This window comes from Hakea prostrata, chromosome 7 (assembly GCF_041222555.1).
Source record: "Hakea prostrata isolate BN-2017 chromosome 7, UWA_Hpros_2, whole genome shotgun sequence".
Classification (NCBI taxonomy): Eukaryota; Viridiplantae; Streptophyta; class Magnoliopsida; order Proteales; family Proteaceae; genus Hakea; species Hakea prostrata.
Window position 1 is genome coordinate 1,380,413 of NC_142606.1, and position 22,315 is coordinate 1,402,727.

The 22,315-nt window shown below is 38.3% G+C and overlaps 2 protein-coding genes across 2 annotated transcripts in view; one reads left to right on the forward strand and one right to left on the reverse strand.

Annotated features, from left to right (window-relative positions):
• The first annotated feature begins 419 nt into the window (after positions 1-419).
• On the forward strand, positions 420-2,757 carry LOC149008837 (uncharacterized). Its single transcript, XM_089160491.1, has 2 exons — positions 420-776; positions 2,249-2,757. The coding sequence occupies exons 1-2, from the start codon at positions 547-549 to the stop codon at positions 2,454-2,456; spliced, it is 438 nt and encodes a 145-aa protein (XP_089016617.1). The 5' UTR covers positions 420-546; the 3' UTR covers positions 2,457-2,757.
• Positions 2,758-3,961: 1,204 nt separating this feature from the next.
• Positions 3,962-22,315, reverse strand: part of LOC149008838 (CLP protease regulatory subunit CLPX3, mitochondrial-like) — a 43,812-nt gene continuing 25,458 nt past the window's right edge. The window contains exons 8-15 of the mRNA XM_089160490.1: positions 18,015-18,071; positions 16,649-16,719; positions 16,441-16,540; positions 16,153-16,257; positions 5,315-5,377; positions 5,063-5,185; positions 4,709-4,867; positions 3,962-4,419 (exon numbers count right to left, since the gene is read on the reverse strand). Of these exons, the coding sequence (XP_089016616.1) occupies positions 4,348-4,419; positions 4,709-4,867; positions 5,063-5,185; positions 5,315-5,377; positions 16,153-16,257; positions 16,441-16,540; positions 16,649-16,719; positions 18,015-18,071 (750 nt within the window). The 3' untranslated portion in view covers positions 3,962-4,347. The remainder of the gene's footprint in view (positions 4,420-4,708; positions 4,868-5,062; positions 5,186-5,314; positions 5,378-16,152; positions 16,258-16,440; positions 16,541-16,648; positions 16,720-18,014; positions 18,072-22,315) is intronic.

Here is a 22,315-nt window from a genome sequence, read left to right on the forward strand (position 1 = left end):
TTACACCCATACCCTACTTAGTTGATTTAATACAATTAAATGCTTTCTTAAACATGTGACATAATCTCAACTTTTAGCTCCCGACTGGAAATAAAAATTTCGAGACCTAATCCAATTTTCGAGCTTACTATAAAGATCTAACCTTTGGTAAACAAAAAAGAAGAGAATCTAACATGATTTTAAGCATTATTAAAGGGATTTAATTCGATTTTAGACCTAACTAAATGTAAATTTTTAAAATTTTGTTTAGTTGATAATATTAATGCTGCCCCATATGAGTTTAGGAGCCATATTTATTTATTTATTTATTATTTTTGTTGATAATCATTTTGAGGCCATATTTATCGCCATTTATGTAAGAAGCTATCTGTTGAAAAACAAACCACAAAAATTCTCGAATAAAAAACCACCACAGGAAACAATCGCTTTTATCTGTTAAATTTCGTTGTGGTTCACATTTTCCTTTATTTATTATTGTTATTATTTTCCATTAAAGTACACCAGTGAGCTATGATCGACTTTTACATCAAGATCCAGGTTTAATCAATGGCGAGTCTGGCTATTATAAATCAAATAGCCATTTCTTCGTCGAATCATAAACCACCACCTAAACTTCCTGTCGCCCTGATTCACTCTTCCTTTGCAATTGTTTACTCCAGAACACGAACCGGAAGGATAAGAGCGGAAACTATGGCGTCAGAGAAAATGGGAATAAAAATCGAACGGAACCCTCCTGAGACAAAACTCAATCATCTAGGAGTCAAGCAATGGCCCAAGTACGTTTTTCGTCATTCACTTGTGATTTGTTTCTTGGTTTCGCGATTTTGCTTCCGTTATATATATTTTTCTTTTAATTTATTGGCAGATTCAAATAAACAGGTTGGGTAAGTCCACTGACGGCGAAATTTTTACTTGTTCGGTTTCGTTTTCTTTGCTTTGCCCATCTGCGTTTCTGTTATACTTTCTGGAAGAAATTCATTGGGAGGGTTTACCTTCCTCTTCATTTCATTTCATTTGATACGACAAGATGAGTAGATGAACCCTCTTATTTCGATGATCGGGTATGTTACGGGGATTCATGGGACATGGGTGCATGATTCACGAAGGTTTTAGCACCAGTAATGGAGTGGAAACAACATCCATTGTAGTCAGAAGATCTCCATTGAAATATACTTGGAATAATTGGAGAATCTGTTACCCTCGTTATAGAAACGTCTATGGTTATAGTGCATCGTTGTGTTCTGGTTTAGTCCGTTTGATTGGGTGGGTTGATTTGAATGTTTGGTGTTCTTGTAGGTTTGCCCTTGAAGATCAGTTGACCAAAACATGTGGCTCCTTATTCTGTTTGTTTTTTTGGCTTTATGGCCTACTTATTCATATTAAAGGACAATACTCAACACATGAACTTTGAGTCCAACATGATTGACGTTTTCTTTGAAACTTAGATTGATCGGTTTCTTCAGTTCTTGCTTAATTTTTATCTCTTTAAAGTTTCTTTTTGGGGGTAGCAATTGGGGAAAATGGTGTGGGCGAGGCGAGGCGAGCCATGTTCAAGGAGAAAAGAAACCCAACCTAAGCTTAAAATGAATGTCATCTCTCAAAACTCCAAACTATTCCTTGAAAAGATGTTTTAAATTAAACGTCAATTGTTTAGTCCCCCCCCCCATTAAATTGGTTGGAGATTGGATCTTTGAATTTTGGGCTATAGAAGCTGTTACTGGAGATTGCACGGTGATCTTTGAATAGTTATTTGACCAGTACTTGTCCTTTTGTTCACTTAATTGGTTTCTATTTCTTGATCCTCATTTTCAGGTATTGAGCCTGTGAGGAATGTATGTATCCAATACTTGCGTAACTTCCAATGATCTTATTCTAATGTGAGAGTTTCAGCTACATTCCTGATATTGAGTTGTTTTGAATTTGAAATTAATTATATGCACACAACCTTATTGCCGGACTATATATATATATATATATATATATATACATATATATTCACATGCATAGAGACACTGCTTCCAAAAGCACCTAAAGCTGCGACCACATTGTCACAATGGAGCCAACTTTTACAGTTGCACCAAGGCAGTCGCTCTTTGTTGCACATTCTTGCATGATATAAGAAGAGTCTTATTACTCAAATCATCCTCTCTCTCTCTTAATTACATTTGCTAATATTTTTATTATTATTATTTTTAATTTTATTAGGATTTGGGTGATAAATTGGATATTGTCACGATCTGATGATCAGGTGGGGATGCCCTCCGAGTAACTTCCCATGGACATATGACGCGAAAGAGACATGTTATCTTTTGAAGGGTAAGGTGAAGGTTTATCCAGATGGGCAGCAGGACTTTGTGGAGTTTGGGGCGGGTGATTTGGTTGAGTTTCCAAAGGGAATGAAGTGCACTTGGGATGTATCGGAAGCTGTGGACAAGCACTACAACTTTGAGTATTAAAATGATCGACGAGATGCATGCGCAAGATGCGTTTAGCCTAGCTTAGCTAGCTTTGCAGTAGTTGTAATCCTTAACTGCCATCTGCAGCTAGAACTCATCATATATGTCATGACGTGGAAGACGAAGACAAATTTGTAATGTTAACCTTAAACGTGAGTGAGTTACTACTAGTTCTTGTAGGAGGAGAGGAGGTGACCTTTGAGGTTAAAATCTAGTCAGACTTCTCCTCCTCCTTGAGAAACTTAAAGCAAAGATGTTCTATTCAAATATATGTATAATATGTTTTATAGAATTTCTTCCATGACCATTTGGCACCATGCACCTTCTCCGTTGCGTTGGGGGCGCCCGACGGAGAGAAGAGAGAAGAGAGAAGAGAGAAGAGAGAAGAGAGGATAGGTGTTTGTCTACCTGCAAGCCCTTGTCGCCGTAGGTTAGGTAAGTGTTTGTTAGTTTGTTGCAGGCTTGGGTGCCAGCAGAGCGAGTTTGATTTGAGTTGAGGACGTCCTCGTTGGTATCTTTTATCTGTTATGATGAATTGAACCTCTTCGTGGATGACCTTGATCAAATCAGGCTGGTTAATTCCAGAGGCTTTTGATCTCATACCGGGCAGCCTGGCCAGAGGACCAGAGCGGGAGTTGGGAGTTGGGAGTTGGAATTGGATCGTAGGAATTAACACAAGCTAGCTAGGCAACTGGGGCTGACCGAGTTGGCTCAGCCAGATCAATCCATATATAGTGGGGGGTTCTTGTTGGTGATAGATGAGGTCGGATTCCTGGAGAAGAAGAAGCATGCATGTCCATCCGCACTTGGGTTCCGGTAGAAGTTACAACTGTAGTAGAACATGAACTCTCTCTCTCTCTCTCTCTCTCTCCATCCGCTCTCGGCGTCGCGTCACGAATGCCAGTGCTTTCCGCGCGTCCCGGTTGAAGCACACTCTTATCTACGTACGTTTACCCCAATAGATTCGTAAGGATATTCGGCCACCAGCATCCAAGACTCAAGAAATTGTTGTCTACAGGCTCAAAGATTTTGAATCCTGATGAAGCGGCGCAAGGAGGAAATATCTTAACCTACAGCAGAACCCATTCATTATCTTCCGTTTGGTTTGTTTATTCCTCTGTGGTGGAATCTGGACGGACTGCCAGTGCCCATGGCTGAACTTAGCTGAGAAAATAACTTGATCTAGCGCTAAAAACCATTACGGCATTACCTCTATGGTATCTTGTACTTCACATAAATGGTTTTCGAAACAGAGAAAAATACCCATGTGATACCCTCCCTACAGTTCCGTTTCTTAGATCAATCAGGTTTGGATATCCGACCATCGGGTTCTAATTTCCAAAGAGATCCACTCCCAGGAAATCCCCAGTCTGTCTTGAAGAAATTAAAGTGGTTCTCTCTCTCTCTCTCTCTCTCTCTTCGTCTCAAAAGTCCAAAGTCCAAAGTCCAAACCCAAATTATTGTATTTAAGTTATCCGAAACGAACTACGGGATGGTTTCGTAAGAATGAACGTGGTAGGTTTATCTAATCTTTTAATTTTCCCAATAAATAATCCACGGAAGATGTAATCAGTGGAGAAGTGATACACATTCCAGACTTGGTTTGCAATCAGAAACAGTCTCTTCCTCCATTCAACCATTGATATTTTACAGCTTCCCTGCCGACGGGACTATATCGGATGAAGTTAAATTAGAATCCCCGTCTTCCTTAATGAGAAAAATGTTCTGTACAAGCTGCAGCTCATAAATGAGCAAGTTACATTTTGATTCCCTGGTTATTCTTTCTTTTAGATTGAACAGAAAGCCCTGTGTGTTTTTACAAGAAATGGTTGCACCAAATTTCCAATGACATAATGATATAAAGAGGAGATTTTACACATGCCAACAATAGCTACATGCTCATGGCTCTTGATGCGACCTCTTGTTCTCTCTCCAGCTCTGTCGCCAACGCTTCACTGCTCACCTGCAAAAATTGAAAACACAGGTCAGGCGCAGTCACACCGACCACATTGTACACTAGCTAGACATTCAAGAAAAAAAAAAAAAAAAAAAAAAAAAAAGAGTAAAAAACTACAAAAATTACAAAAAATAAAAAAGAAAAAGAAGCAGTAGTAGCAGCATCACTAATCCCTGACAGCTAGAAGCTGGCTTTTTTTGTTGCATCTTCTGAAAACCTGAAATTTTCTGTCCTATTCTCTTCTCATAAAAATAAAAAAGAAAGAAAAAAGAAGCATCACTAATCAATTACTTACGATGGGATCCTTTGACTTCGTTTCGGAAATGTATCGCTCCAGAGCTCCATCTCCCCGAAGAATCTTTGCTCCAAGTCCAGGGGCATTCACTGTCCCGACTGCCTCCTCATCAACCACAACTGCATCTACTCTTTCATTTCCTGATTTAACATCTGGTATCTGAACAAGTGCAATGAAATAAACAGAATTAAAAATAAAATAAAAAACTAAATTCATAATTCTGTTGACCAATTTGATGCCAGGTCCTGAATAACATCAATGTTCCATGGCAGACTCGGCAGCTCAGATGGAGGGGTCAACTTCATTCAATGATCAACAATGCAAGATATAATTTGTCATGAAAAAAGTAACTACCTCATACATGGCTTCAGTTAGAATGTTTTCTAGTATGGCCCTCAAACCCCGTGCACCAGTGTTCTTTGCCATGGCTTTCTTTGCAACCAGTCTCAGTGCATTGTCTGTAAAGTGCAGCTTGACCTGAAATGTAACATAATCTTAACCATCTCTCATAAGGATCTAGAAATCTCAAATAGTCGTCAATATACAGAAAACGGGAAAAGAGGATACATATTCCTAGCTAGAAATTCGAAGCAAACTAAAACTTACATTGTTCATACTAAACATTTTCTTGTACTGTTTACCAAGAGCATTTTTGGGTTCTGTCAGGACCTGTGACAACAAATAGAGCATTAAGATTATATTTTAGCTTTCCAAAAGAACAAGGACATGAGAACACTCCCAATCCTAGAGGTGTCGTATGAGATGATTCATGTTTAACAAATTAAAACCTGAAAACCACAACTAATCACAACCCTCACACCAAATAACAAGCCCAAAGGTAAGAGAGGAAAATATCAGACACCGAAACCCAAAGAGAGGGAAATAACAGAGACCAAAAAAAAGGTCCCTATTTATATCTACATCTTAACAAGTTCACAAAACCATCTAACTTCAACTTTCTAACTTTAACACCAAAGAAAAGAACATACAAGGCCACCCAAAGGAGGAACAAACTAAAAAGAAGACAATCATCAAGGCCCACCCTTGACAAAGAGGGAGAGAAGGCCTGGAAAATAGAAGTGGAACCCAAGAAGCAACAACCGGTATGATTTTTGGAGGACTCTACACACCAAGAGTAGAAAACATCCAGCTTGGATTTTTCATTTCAAAGATCATGAAATCCCAAATATGCTGGAAGGATCTACACTTAGAAATCCATCTGCAAAGTTTGCACTCCAACTGGTTATAGTTGGAGATCTAGGGTTTAGGATTACTGTTTCAGAAATAGGTTTTCCAAAATCTGAATTCTATACATGCACAGGCCTTATATTTATAGCCTTATAAAAGAAGTCCCAGTGAAATTAGGACTTAGAAACTGACTTAAGCTAGGAAAATAGAGACTGACTGACTTTACTCTTTAAACTAAAATAAACATAAGAAAAAGACTGTTCTGCCCGTATAACTTAAATTCACAGAATTTGCATAATTAGACCAATTAAACTAATAAACTAACCTATTTCCGCATTTGACTTAGATGCTAAATTTTTTGAGCCCATAAAATAGGCCCATGACCACACAACCGTATTGAATAAAGGCCCAACCCCCATACATTATCAACCCAAAGTTGATTTGAAAGAAAAATAGGCCAATTCGGGGTTGGACCTGCATCAATCCTCCATTCAATCTGCAAACTTCTAAAGCAGATTCAGAATACCTAGTTTATTGGAATTTTTAACTTAAAAGGCTCCCCTCATATTGATCTTGAGAGTCGAGAAGAGGTTGATTTGACCCATGAGACTGGCAATGATGCACACAAGCCTAGTAAAGAAACACCACCTGTAAGTATTTTCCATCAATTTCCTTGTAAGGGATTGCACATTCCGATTGTAGAGGGTCCTACTCCTAAATCTTACACTCCCAAAGCTCCCTTCCCTGAAGCTCTTGAGTCCTCAATTCCAGATTCTAGAAAGAATGCTAAGATGCAGGAGATGATTGATTTATTCCAACAAGTTCGTATCAATCTCCCACTATTAGATGCTATCAAGCAAGTCCCAGCTTATGCTAAGTTTCTAAAAGATTTGTGCACCCAAAAGCGTAAGTTGAAGACTCAAACACCTAAAACTGTGCACCTAACTGAACAAGTCAGCTCGGAAATTTCCAACCAACTGCCCCCTAAACTTAAAGATCCAGGTACACCTTTAATTTCATGTGTCATTGGAGATTTATCCATAAGTAAAGCATTGCTTGATTTGGGAGCTAGTGTGAATATTTTACCCGATTCAGTTTATGATAGGTTTGGTCTAGGAGATTTGAAATCCACTGATGTGATTCTACAATTGGCAGACTGTTCAATCAAACGACCCCGTGGGCTACTTGAAAACGTTTTAGTAAAGGTTGAGGATCTATATTTTCCTGTTGATTTTTTGATCCTAGATATGGACAATACAACTACCAATAAGTTACCACCAGTCATTCTTGGACGGCCCTTTTTAGCCACTGCGAATGCTTGCATCAATTGTAGATCGGGTGTCATGGACATATCATTTGGCAATAAAAAAATTAGAGTCAACATTTTCAATGCATCCTTAAGCTCAAATAGGGATGAAGAGTGCTTTGCGATTAACTTTATTGATGAGTAGTGGTTGATTATACTCCAAACATGCTTATTGATGATCCCCTACAACATTGCTTGCCATTTGGGGAATCTAACCTAAATATTGAAGAAGTCAACACATTGTTGGACTCTTCCACTTCTTTGGAGCAGTCATCATTCACATTTAGATTTGAGCCTCCACCTCCATTGGCTGCTTCTTCCGAGTCCGCTGAAGACTCTAAACTTAGCGCTTTATGGGAGGCAACCCATATGTTTAGATATTATTTCTTATTTTTTTTCCTTTATTTTCTTTGTTTGTTGTTAGGTTTTACTGTTGCGTGCTCTATCATGAGTTCAAACATCGGGTACACTCTTTCCTCTATTTGCTTCTATTATTTTTTTGCATGCACTGAGGTCATTGCATAATTTAAGTGTGGGGGGGTGTCAACTCAAGTAAGACTTGTTGATAGTTGGTAGAGCATTGTCACAAAGATAAAAAGTGCCCAATTTTTTCTGGCTTTGGTAAGATAAATGTTTTAATTCCTTGCTTAGATACAAAATGAGAGTTTAAGTGTTTTAGAAATCCCATCTGATGTAATGAACACCCTCTTGAGAGAATAGTAATGGGTTTTACATTTTGAGACCGAGGTTGAATCGGAAAATAGGAATTCCAGGTAGTCCAAAAGGTTTGACCATCTAGTTATCTTGTATTGCCTTGTGCTTATGGTGACAAGTTGAGACCGATTTTAGACTATTAAATGTGAAGTAAATTGAAGTATAATGTGAAAAAAGAAAAAGAAAAAGAAATGCTGAAGTTTAAAGGTTAGACCTCCTTCTTAGTAACCGGGTCTCGGTGTCACCAACATCGTGCTTCGCGTCAAACAGGTTGGGGTGTCTTTGGTCCAGTCTTGGCTTGTAGCCTAGTTGGCTTGAGTAAGTAAGTTCGAGGGGTATTCTACACCTAGTCCCTTAAAGCCATCTGGCTTGAGAGCTGACCCAACACTCGTTACATAGGCCATCTAGAAAGCTTAAGAGGCAAGACATTGCACGGACTAGAACTGTGACCATTAAAGAAAGAAGTGAATTAATGTGCTTATAAAGGTAAAATGTCTAAGAAGGTCAATATTGCTTAGATCTTGAGTTATTGGTATTATTTGGTACATAGTTTAGTCTTATCTCGAGGGTGAACGGTAGATCGAAGATAAGAAGAGACTTCTCGATTGAATTGTTTGCCAAGAGCTAGACTCAAGAGAGGGTGTAAGAGCTTAAGTGTGGGGGTGCCTATATTCCCTTTAATCTTTAGTGGAGTGTCTTTGTCTTGGAATCTATCTTTCTACTCTTACTACCGCGGAATAATTAGAAGAGCACTTAAGAATTTTGTGTGTATATTCTCTGCAAACACTCACGAGACACAACTCGTCCACTAGGGTAACCTAGGGGTTTAAAGGCTTGTTGCACATGCTAAGTGCAACCGTGATTCCTACGAAAGTGAGTTAGGTTTTTCTTTCTTTATATTCTGTATTAGTTTTATTTTTATTTTTTTTTTTGTTTTGCTCGAGGACTAGCAAACACTCAAGTGTGGGGGTATTTGATAAGCATGCATTTACCATTATTTATTTGATTTAATTCCCCATACTTATTTAATTAAAGAGATCTAATTGAGTATTTTTGTGTATTTTTCAGGAATAAGGAGATTTTGGATATTAGAGATAATATGGAGTAAAGTTGGCAAATATATTAGATATTGGTGGATTTTAAATCATGGCATTCAATCTTGCTGCTCAAGAAATCATAAAAAGTGAGATCTTAGCCAAATTGGAAATAGGTGGAGGTCTAAGGAACAAAATTGGTAATAAATCTGAAAATCGGGTAAACAGACCTACCTTCAGTATTTTGGGCATATCTCTCTCGTATGAGCTTGGATTTCGATGATTCAAGATGCTATGGAACGATATTGAAAATATCTACAACTTTCCAGTTTTGAGTTTTTCCAAATTCCGAAAGAATAAAGGTCGAATCTACGGGTAAAGAGAAGGGATTCATTGTGTGCGGGAGACATAAAAGAGAAGCCAACCACAGAAAAGAGGACGGCGAATGCGGCTCTCATCTCTCATTGCTGAAGAAGAAGACCACATCTCTCTCTCTCTCTCTCTCTCTCTCTCTCTCTCTCTCTCTCTCCCTCCCTATGTTTCATCTTTATTTTTCTTATGAACTTTGTGATAATGAATAGCTAGTTCCTTTTCTTTGGATGTAGATGAACCATGCTTATTTCATTAATTTGATTGTTATATCTCTTCTAGTTGATTGTGTTTGAGTTTGGCCAAAGATGTTCTATAACTCAGCGAACTAAGCGTGCCAAGCTTCCGCGAAGGACGATAGTCTTGCGAAGATAGGGCATATCTAGGAAAACCATCCTTAATTTACTTTGAAGTGTAGAGTATATCGGTTAGGGAAAAGCATTGGGGATTCGAAATCCCAAAGATCTTCACATATTCATAGTTAACGTTTTTGCATTAATTAATAGATTTAGTTTAAATTTAGTTTTGTTGAATTCAATCTTAGTGACTTAGCCTTTCAGTTCCCCATGGTTCAATCCCGTACTTTCTGCTTGCTAGATTAGTATAGGATTTTATTTTTGATTGGTTAGCGACACGATCAGCGACAATGCTAAGATTGGAATCTTAGTAACACACTTTAAGTTATCTTTAAAAGCACATGCTAATTAAGATAACTTAAAACTTAAACAACAACTTTAGAACTCTCAAAACAAAACAAACTCTTAAGAGATAAAAACCCCCTTAGGATAAGGATCTTATCTTATCCAAAACTGACTTATCATGGACTTGACTCTTCATAACCCAAAATTTATAGAAAATGTATAAAATTTGATCCATTACCCTTGGATCGAGGGGATTCAATCTAGATCCACGTTGAGCCCTAAAAGGCTTGGAAAATTATCAAAATGCCCTTGTGAGGGATTGGGCTAGCATGTGGTTGGCTTCTTTAGTCTGAGTTTTGGGCCCAATTATTATTATTATTATTATTATTATTATTATTATTATTCTTATTATTTTTTTTGGGGGGGGGGGAGACTGTGTTCACATCATTGGCCCGACCCAACCCAGCTCGCTGATGCCCCTAGTTACTAGGTAAGCTAGTTTACTTTGATGCCAATTACACCGTCTCTCAGTGATTATCTTGACTACCAGGTAACCTAGTTTACTTTGATGCCAATAGCGGATCCCATGCATACACTAAAAGGGGGAGTGAATAATGTATCTCAAAATTTTCTTTCGACTGAGTGATGCTTCTTAAAATGCAATTCTAGACTTGCAAGGGCAATCCTGTAATTACCACCCACAAATAGACATGTCCATCACACAAAACAATGTGGTGGATTCCACCAGATAGTGTCCAGCCACTTTGCAATTCAAATGCTCAAATATATGCAATAGTGGGTAAAGAAAGGCACAAGATATAAAATTCACATAGTTCAGCCAAACCATGGAAGAAATTTCGGCTGAAATCCTGTATATTTTGAAATCGAAATGAAATACAAGATTTTTTTTGTAAAAGTAGATTGTTTCGACCAAAACGATACGGAATTTCAGTTGAAATGACACAAAATTCCGTATCGTATCGAAACGTTACATTCCATGTTATAAATTTAAAACATTTCGATTGGAACTGCGTTATTTCATAAGTTCCGACAATTTTGACCGTGAGTTCCACCAGCGCAAGTTTCAACCCTAAACTCCATTTTTCCTCATTTTTCTTGCATTTTAACCTCATTTCACCACATGTTAACAACTCCTTTGCATGCCTTTTCCAATCTTACTCCTTTATTGTTGGGATTTTAGGAATCTAACAAGGTAAGTTAACAAAGTTTTTCATTTTTTATTTTTGTTTTGTTTATGGCTCAAATCAACTTAGATTGCTTTCAAATTAAAGTATGTTTAATCTAGAGTGTTGATCTATGAATTTGTGGTGTCAAAAAATAATTTTTATTTTTCTGTAATTAAAATTTATATATATTGCTAAAAACGTATATGTATACTTGAATAGTAGAGGTATGCGCTTCAAATTAATGTATGTGAGACACCATATTGCTGTGATGGTGTTGAATCAATTTTTTTTTTGTTAATTATTTATTTTTATTATTTGAAAGATATTTAAATAAATTTAAATATTAAAAAAAACTAATTCTTTTTTTAATTTAAAAATAGGAGAGTATTAGTGGAAGCATGTATGTAATTTTTGGAGCATGTTATGGAGCTTTTTAAGATACTTAGTGTGTATTTCTTGTATCAAACACTCTCTTTCAAAGATGTCAAATATAGCTTGGCAACATGGGAGGCCACTGACAGTTGATAGGAAGAAGAATGGATGTAATTACTGTAAGAAACAAATAGGAGGAGGTGAGACCACTAGACTGAAGGTGCATCTAATTGGGGGAAATAGGGATGTAGTAGGATGCCAAAGGTGCCCTCAGAGGTCAAAAAAGCAATGCCCTCATACTTGGCTAAGGGAAAGCAAAAGAAGAAAGAGAAGAGAACACAAAGGGAGAAGTTCAAGGATGCATGCTTAGATGACCTTCTAGAGCCAAGAGAGTATGGATGTGACCCTGACCCAGAGTCCATAGATCAGGAGGGCGATAATGATGGGTATGGAGCAGGTGAGGGTTGATGACATAAGGACGCAGCAGAGGGCTATGGGTTGTGGGTCCTCTAAAGAGCCAACAAGTATAGGAGGCACACACAACTCCCAAGTCCCTATAAGGAAGAGTCAGAGTGTGAAGGAGGAGATTCCTATCCCACGGGCCCCAACAAGGGGTCGAGCTTCATCAAGCACATCCTCAGATTCCAATCTTAAGATTGTTCATAATGATCCAACCCTATTAAGGAGGCTTGAGCACAAGCAGAGAAAGTTGAAGTACTTGTGGGTGTGTGTGGAGAAAGTGGGGATGACTTTTTCCAAATAGGCTATGTACCATAGTATTCTAGCACATACAGTCCAAGGGCCCTACTATAGGGATATGATTGAGGAGATGGGCAAAGCTGATAGTGGTGTACAAGGGCCCCACCCCACCCCACATGAGATATATAATGTCTATTTGCCTAAGCATAAAGAAGACTTGAATGGTACATTAATGGATTAAAGCCCATGTGGGCTTATTATAGAGTGACTGTGATGGCTGATGGTTGGTCTGGTCCCACTAGACAGCCCATCATCAATTTCATGTTGAATTGTGATGGGAGGTGGAGTGTTCCTCAAATCAGTAGATGCATCTAGTGAGAAGAAGGATGCAAAATACATTTACAAATTATTGAAGCAAGTGGTGAAGGAGGTTGGAGTGGAGAATGTGATCCAAATTGTAATTGATAATGGCTCCAACAACAAGAAAGTTGGGTTAAAGATCCAAGGGAATCCCAGGTATCAAAACATGTTTTTACTTCTAGTACTAATTTTCATTTTTAAATACATATATTACATTACATATACACTTTATGACATTATATTGATGCCTTGATGGACAAATATAAGCTCTTTTGGACTCTATGTGCTGCTCATTGCATTGACCTAATGCTAAAAGACATGAGGAAGGTCAAGCTTGTGAAGAAGACTGTGGAGCAAGCCCGACAAGTTAGCACGTTCATCTATAACCACACATATGCACTAACAATGATAAGTGAAAGTGTCAGGGTGACTTAGTGAAGCTAGGCATAACCAGATTTGCTGCCAATTGGATAGCACTGCAAAGCTTTGAGAGTAGGAAGACTGGCCTTAATAACATGTTTGTATCTAAGCAGTGGTTTAATTGGGAGGGTTCTTCATCCGTAGGAGGAAGGAGAGCAAGTTGACTATACTCGATGACAGTTTTTGGAAGAATGTGCGGATAGTGGTGCAGATGCTTGAGCCTGTGGTGGATGTATTGAGGATGACAGATCAGCAGAGAAAACCTACTCTACCACACATATGGGCTGCAGTTAAGATAAAGCAGCAAGTTACTCAGGTCTACCCACAGTGCAATAAGAAAATCCTTGACGTCATCCAAAACAATTGGGAGTCTATGTTGCAACATCTACTACATAAGGCTGGTGAGTTATTAAGTCCTATACCACCACCACCAACAGCCCTTCCATATGCAGTTGAGCCAGTTCCTTATCTGGAGACTCCCAACTTCCCACCAACAGGACATCTTAGGCATGTGGATGAGGCCACATATAGAGCGGCAGCTGTCGACTACATTGACAACTATATGGGATAAACATCACGGAACGTGTATTGCCATTTGTATGGGGTGCAGAGGGAAGAGGGAGACATAGGATAGAGCAGACTTGTATGTGGTAATATTCTCGGTTCTTCTCATATAAACTTCTTACTTGAATGTTACCTTTTCAATGCTTTTCTTGGTAAACTAGTAATTTCATTGTGTTTATTATGCTTGAAATAGTTAGAATGCAAAAATCCAGATCATTTTGAGTTCATATGAGGCTTGAAACTGAAGCTCGAAACTTCAGTAAAAAAAAAAAAATCAAATGTTTCAACCAAAATTTCAGTCGAAACTTGAAAATTTTGACCTTCTCTTAGGTCGAAATTCAAGTTTCGATTGAAATTTGTTCCTTGGGCCAAACTACGCACGTCCACGAAGGCAGGGAGTAATACCTTACCTAGGGTTTTGTATCTTACTCAGCATGCTAGTCAATATTTATGATTGTAACAACAGTCTAGGAACTCCAACCCCTACTTCAATCTGAGATACAACTCAAACAAGGGCAAAAACCCCAAACCTAGACAAGTGTCAACTTGCTAAGTTTACAACATAAAACCAGAAAATTCAAGTTTCTTCAATTAGATCATGTCTAGGTCTTTCAAAATTAAACATAACATGAAAAAGATCTCGTAAATATGAATTAACTCAGCCTGTGTAATCCAGCAGATGAATATCTCACCGAATAGCCTGTACTGCAGCATATAGATTTGATTAGAAATATGATCAGCAATGGCAGTAGCAATTTCTTTTCTAGCTTAAATCTGGGCTACGACATGCTCTTAAGCTTCCCTTAAGTTCTCACAGATCTGCATTCTTCTTTTTGTGGATTCTCAATCCCTCCCATAGATCAGCAACATAACCACTCAAGTAGTTCATTGCAGTTTTGTAACTTATATTGCATTTGGTTGCCACAGAAAGATCCTTCTATTCATGCAATACCCTTGCTGTCAAAAAATCCTAGACACAAAGAAGAGTCTCACAGTTGATTGAATGCTATTGGCTGTGCACTCATTTAACGAAATAATTACTTCTCCCTTCTTTCAGTTGGACCGTTTTTCTTGATCCAATGTGAAGTTCATTGTCAAGATATTCTAGAGAAAAAAAGACTTCTTAATCTTGGCAGCAAGAATCTCCTAATAAAATTATGCACAAATATCTCCTACCGACCTTGTTTCTCTCTCCTGTTCTTCCTCAACTTCCTCTCTCTCCTTTAGTCCTTTTCATTCTCAAGTTCCTTTGCCAAACCAAATAATAGCTGTTGTGCTGCAGTGGCTCCATCATCTCAATATAGGCTTGCCTCTGCGAACAATGGGCATATTCAGCCCATGTTATCGAACCCATATATGCTACATGTAGTCGGACACTGCCCTTCTGTAGGCAGCATCATCCACATAAAACAAACAACCCAGCTTAAACAAGTGTCATAAGGGTAAGGACTTCCGCAATAAAATTTCTGAGGAACTACGGAAATTTCGTCCAAAATTTCAAACTTTTCCATTTCGACCCATATTTTGTTTCCACGAGCACCATTCGTGAAATTTAAAACATTGATCTCAAATCAGTTTGGGAATCTTTTTATTTTACTTCGTACATCGTTTTGCTATTATGAAAAACAAGATATCTTGAGATCTTGAGTTCTCGTTCAAGATATCTTTCCATTTCAACCCATATTTTGTTTCCCCTTCTTTCTTTCTTTTTTTTTTATCGCACCCCTCCCCATCCTGTTTTCTGACTTGCAGCATATCTTTTTTTTCTTTTTTGGGCGGGGGGAAGAAAATGAAAATAAAGAAAGATTGCCCAATATCTTCACCACCATATCCCATCCCATCCCACAAGTTGTACCGTTTTCCCTCCAAAGTTTCCCTCAAAGAACAAGCCCATGCTTAACCAAAACCTTCCCCAGATCAATCCCCTCTCTTTTCCGTCAATGCTTGGGTGATATTGGATATCCCAAAGCTATCCCATAAACATTTGACAAGAAACCTAATTTTTCCTTTTCCAATAAAATATCCCAACCATATAGGTTTGACCTAATGAGCTTTCCCATAATAATTTTAGGTTCATTCCTTGGTCCCTCAGATCATCCCATCGACTTTTGGAGATTACTTGCTCAATGGCAAACCCTAAATTTTAGGGAGAGAATTGCACATCTCAAACCCTAAAATCTAGGTTACATCCAAGGGATTCCACTATCAAACAAACATAAGGTTTCTTCATAGAGAAAAATAACTTGCAATAGCAAATATTAATTTCAATTCATGAGTGAAGTTGGAACCCTCTCATGAAAGTTTATCTAAACAGTCAATCTAAAGACAAAAAATTAAATACATCAACTAACAACTAGCACCCACCAACATCAGTGTTAACTCTCAAAGGAAAGCTCTTCTTGACAATGGAGTCTTTATTTTTAACAGGAATTTAATTGACTCTAAGACATTCCTCAAATCCATTTAACACATAGACTACTAAGACTAGACCTTTATAGACTATTTTCTCCACCACATACAAAACCAATCAATCAACCCATAGATTGAGTTTGAGGGTGAGGGTGAATTAAAGATACATATAATTAATTACCTGAACAAGTTGGTCCTCGTTAAGTGCTGACAAGCTAACTAGAATTGGAAAGCGTCCAATAAATTCTGGTATTAGCCCATATGCAATTAAATCACCACTTTCAACCTGAGAACACAAGTAATGAACTTTCAATGTTTTCATTTGTAAAAGACTGAAGTCGAAAAATATTGAAGGGCAAAAAGAAAATTGTTACAACTTTCAACTTCCAGGAAACACGACACACGGAATTTTCAGAATGACAGTTTAATCATTCCTGCATTTTCAGCACCATAGTTTCTTGTTTCTTACCGTTTCTAGCAAGGATGATGTCACTGCAGCATTAGTTAACCCACCGGTTCTCATGTTAGCACGAACTGGTGCTCCAAAGCCAATGGAAGAATCTTGTCGTCTATTGAACAGAAATGAAAGTTTCAAAGAATTTGAGTGACTCCATTTCTACAAGCAACTTAAAATTTGGAAAGAATTCCTTCCAACAAATTACATCATATGGAACTACCTTTCTGAAATTGTCTTCTCTAAATCAACAAAGGCCCCACCACATATGAAAAGAATATCTTTTGTGTCTATCTGCAATAGTTCAATCTACATTAAAGGATGTGATTGGCAGTGCAACATTTGTTACAGAAAATAAAATTAAAATTTTAAAAAATGGGAGAGGGAAACTATTTTTTGAAACTCTGCATCTTGCAAGCAAGACCATTAACACAATTAAAATCAGTTGTCAGATGAAATTAACACATGGAAATCTCACCCAAGAAAACCTTCAAAAATCAATATTTCCCACAAACTAAATTTTACCAAATTGATAGTGAATTTGCTACTCATGCTCTCACTAGATGGGCTACTCAAATGAGTATGTTCACGTCTGCTAAATCCTCCTATAAATGCAACCAGAGAAGCAAGACTTAGTTAGAGGGACACACCTGTTGTCTCTCTCTTAGATTCTTATCTGAAGATTCAATTCTCTAAGATTTCTATAGAAATTGTCGACTCCCTGATGGTTATCCAACTTCTTCCAAATCTGGTAACCTCTATTAATGGCTTCATTACTAACAAGGAAACAAGAAACAAACCCTTGGCTACCAAAATGGCTTAAGTAGTAATGTTTATCATTTCAGTACAGATCAGTAAAGCATCATAGAAAACGACAGTGGAAAAAACTGCCAAGGATATGTCTCGGACTCTCAATCAGTTAGTTTATCCTAATCCCTCAATGTAAGGCTAAGCAAGGTCCTCAAGATCTGCCCAATCACGGTTTGACTAACATCTTTAGAAAGAAAGAATGTGATCCAGAATTAGCACAGGTAGATTAAGAAAAAGCGTGTTCCAATGCACGAGGCTCCTACTATTGCAAGGTCCGGGAGGGGCAAATGTGTACAGCCTTACCCCCTGCTTTGCAGAAGAGATAGTTTCCCAGTTTCAAACCCACAACCAACAGCTGCATAGTACAACGTTTCTGCTATGCCAAGGCTCACCCCATCAAGGTAATTTGATCCTTTGGTCTGCATATTGATGCTAGAACCACAACTCCTAGAAAACACATAGAGACAGCAATCGTAGCTGGGATCATTGCCGTCATTTGTGATTAAAAATAATAAAATGCACACAAAAAGATGCCAATTGTAGAAACTACCAAAAAGAAAACAGAAAGGAAGAATGTTCAAATCAGAAATGTATAATTTTAATGAAATATGATAAGGAAATCATATTATAATGCTACCAGTGTGATGTACTCAAAGACTGCCAGTGGCAACTATCACATACCATTTCTGAACAAAATCAAGGGAGACAATAAAAATAATTACAACCGTGAGGATAGTTCTGAATATGCTTGTAAATGGTAACTACAATAGGAAGTATACCTGAATGTTATCACCACGCGGATGCTTCCTAGCTCCTTTCTCAGGAACATTCACTATCTGGTCAAGAATTTAAGAAGATTCTATAATTCAGACAACCAACAATATGGTTGCATACCAGGTCTCAGAACAAACCAAGCATTCATATTACTGTTAAGAATCATAAAGATCAACAAAATCGTAAAATCTTACCATACCAACCTCTACAAACAAAAGCAAAATAAATGTAAAAACATAAATAAATAAATAAACCAAAGAGATGGGACATAGCTTATCAACCTCATCCTAATTTCAAAAAGTCAACTTGTCACGATATGCAACTCCCAGAAAAGCTGACTATCATGGAAAGCTTCGGGTAATAATCAAGGATTGAAATATCTAAGCACATAGACCATTAAGTAAATATGATACAATCTTAACATATAAAAAGGGGGGGGGGGGGGGGGGACAGAGAAGCATCTAGAAAACAAATGTATGTGACAAGTAGCACATAAATCTTTATTCATATCAACAGTAAAAGTAAAATATCCACATTTTATTAACTAAAATATAATAGAAGATCAAACAGCTTAGGCTAACAATTCTTCATTCTCATCTAAAATCATCAGAGAGTACATCTATTATGCAGTAATAGTTATTTTACTAGGTTGTTAATATACATACAGGGGGTACGACTTGTACAAGTCTAGGACTATGTCCTAGTAGTATGTTGAGTTTTCGATAGCAACAGCTCAGAATTCATTCAACTATAAGCACAATTCACGAGTTAATCTTATTCTATATACAGAAGCATTTGATGGTCTGATAGACATTTCAAGTGAAGGACAACCGCACCTCCAACTTCAAGTGGATGTCAAAGAAACCCATACTAATATCCTCTCCAGAACTATAGTAAGACCCATATAACCGGGTGCAAACAGACCTCCAGAAGCATCTAGGGTCACCGTCTCCATGCTATTCCCATTCCTTGTAGCCACCATTGGGTCCTCTTCCTCCTCATGTAATAGAAAAATTTTAAGTTGCTCATAGGGACATTGATGGGCCTTGGAATAGGGCGCTTTCATAACAAAAACACCCTTGTCCATCTTCATTTTATTTCTCCCAGCACTAACCAACGCGAATGTTGATTTCTTCCAATCATAGAAGAAAATTCGACCGAAATTGTCGAAATTTCGGTCAAAATGTCTGCATTTTTCAAAACCAAAACAAAATACAAGGACATGCACATGAAATGTTTTTTATCGACCAAAACGATATGAAAATTCTGCCATTTCGACCCATATCGCCCACTGAGATTTCGATAGATTTTGACTTTTTCTTCTTGCTTTCATCCCTCTTTTCACCTAATTTCTAGAACTCCATTTCATTCAAACACTAGATTTGGTCCTCCATTTGTGGATTTTCTCAAATCTTGCAACGTGAGTAACCAACTTCCTCATTTTTTATTTTTGTTTTGTTTGTGCCTTAAATCTTCTTGGATTGCTTCCAAATTTAAGTATGCTTACTTTAGAGTGTTGATCTATGAATTTGTAGTGTCAAAATTAATTCTTGATTCTTCCTACTATTTTTTATTTTTCTGTTATTAAAGATAATTTTGTAAATTATGTATATTGCTAAAAATGTATATGTATAGTAGATGCATGAGCTTCTTAATGTATGTGAGAGTAGACTTGTATTGTCATTTGTATGGGGTGCAAACGGAAGAGGGAGACATGGAATAGAGTAGACTTGTAATTGGTAACATTCTCGCTTCTTCTCATATGTAGTATATACTTGGATGTTACATTTTTAATGGTTTTTTTTGTAAACTAGTAGTTCTATAGTGTTTATTATGCTTGAAATAGATGGTATGCTAGAGTTCCAAATCATTTTGAGTCCATATGAGGCCCGAAATTGAAGTTCCAATTTTCAAAAAAAAGTGTCCATTTTCAACCGAAGTTTTGACTGAAACATATAAATTTCGGCCTTTTGCAAGGTCAAAATTCTTGTTTTGGTCGAATTTTCTTCCTTGCTTCCAATAGGAGTCGTCACTGCTTGAGAAGACAATGGAAAGGACGATAAGCTGGTCGGTGAAGGATTCAGAAGGGTTTGACTTGGCCCAGTTGACTCAACTAGGTTTGTTCCAACCTAATTGACATTTCTTGTCGCTGAGCCAGGTGTTGGCCCATTAATAGTAACTGCATTAATGTTCATGACCTGCTGGGCTATTGAGTGGGCGGGCAGACTGGTCTGAGCATTATCAGGCCATTGTGACCCTTTAACAGTGCAGTTCCTCAGTTCTATGGACTTTCCGTAGCTTGGACTAGGCTTTCGAGTGCGAATAGGCACTTCGGCCCAGACTTCATCTATTAGACCTGAGCGAAGAGTCCAGGAAGCCAAGCTTCTTCTCGGCAGCCAAACTTCTGTAGCTAGGGTTTCGAATTGTTCCTGAAACTCCCCTACGTTTCTGCTCAGTTTGAGGCTCATCAGTGTCAACTCCTCAATTGAGATGAGCCAAACCTTCACACGGTAGCATCCTTTAAACTCTCCCATGAACAAATTGGAGCTCGCAACTCCGGAAAACACAACCATCCATATAGGGCCTTTGAAGCATGGTGATGCAGCCCTGAGGACCTCATTGTTGTCGAACCCATAGAGGTGGAAGTACCTCTTGACCTTCAAAATCCAACTCCACGGATTCTCACCCATAAATATAGGCATTTCCAGTTGTTGTGGAACAAATCCCTGCAGTAGACAACATACCCCAGATGAACCAGATAGTCGCAGCTTCCCTTCTGTAGGTTATCGCCTGCCAAAGGTTGTGGCGTTCTTGTTACCCTCTCCTCTGTCACTTCCGGCCCTGGAGGCAAGAGCCTTTCCATACAATAGGTAAGCCCTCGGTTCCCACCTTAAATTTGTTATTGCTCCATTGCTCCTCTCCCTATGTTGGGCTAGGGATCCTATCTTAGAAAACATCCCACTCACCTGCACTTGGAGTTCCATCACCGTAGTCTTGAGTTCTTCCACTCTCAAGACCATTCTGCTCCTAACTATAGCCTGGGATCAGATCAATCGACTCTCGATCATAGATGCTCTAATACCAAGTTGTTAGAATCCTGGTATTTTGTTGTAGTCTCTGACAACACCCTCTTGACGTTAACTAGATTCAGGGCCAAAGTAAAAGTCAAACATGGGCATGAACAAGGGGATTTTGGTAATTCTGCATTGTTCTAGTTGAGTCCAATTAGGATTTGTTGGATCTTGTAGGTTAGTAGGATTTCAACCTAACTTTTGTTTTCCTTACCACCCTGCCGGCGGCACACTCCCCCCCCCAAAAAAAAAAAATTAATAATAATAATAAATTCCCCATACCCTAGTTAGTCTTATCCCAGCCCTACTCCATCACAGCCCCATCCCCCTCTCTTTCCCAAACCCTGCAGCAGCTTCATTCCCATCCCTACCCCTCTTCCCTCAATCCCTTCCATTCCCCAGCCCCAATTCCTTCATGACTAGCCCCTTCTCTTTTTTTCCTGCTTCTTTCTTGCAGCAGCAATGGATTTTCCAGATTTCTAAAACCTGGTTTCCCCCACTGTCTTCCCATACCTAAACCCTGGTTCTCCCAATTCCCCCACCTAATTCCCCTTCCCCTTCTGCCCGCAACCTCGCTACCCTTCATTCCATCGTGAACCCTAATCTCTTCAATAAACCTAAAATTTCGCAACTAATCTTCTTCTTGAAAACCCTATCAACCTCTCAACACCTACTTCTCCATAACCCCTCAGCCGAATCTACTTCTTTCTAGGATCCATAATCCCCACCTGCAACTCTATCTTCAACCCTAGTCTTAACCCTGCCATTCCCCCAGGAACCCTGGAATGCTAGAAACCCTAAATTATAATAAACCTTCAATTTCCTAAACTCCAAATCTGAAATTTAGTTCTGAATTTCAATTTAAAGAAAAGTTCAGATCTGGGAATCATCAATCTCTAGATCCTTGGCCCTACCGAACCCTATATAGACCCTATTCTCAGCACTAGGACCAACATATTTAGCCCTAAAGCTACAACCACCCTTAGAATCTCTAATGGTTCAATTGAATGAGATCCTAAAGATAAACCCTAGATTTGGGGTTTACAACAATTACTAAATTTGAGTTTACATCTAGTGGTATTAGAGCTATGGACGAATCAGCACCAGTCAGACAGTTAGAGACTACCTTGACTGATGCGGCAGCCTAATTGCAAGAACTAAACGATAGAGTGACTGCCTTAGAACAAAATCATAGAGAAGTACTACCGCCCACTCCTCTGCCACCCCCAGGGTCC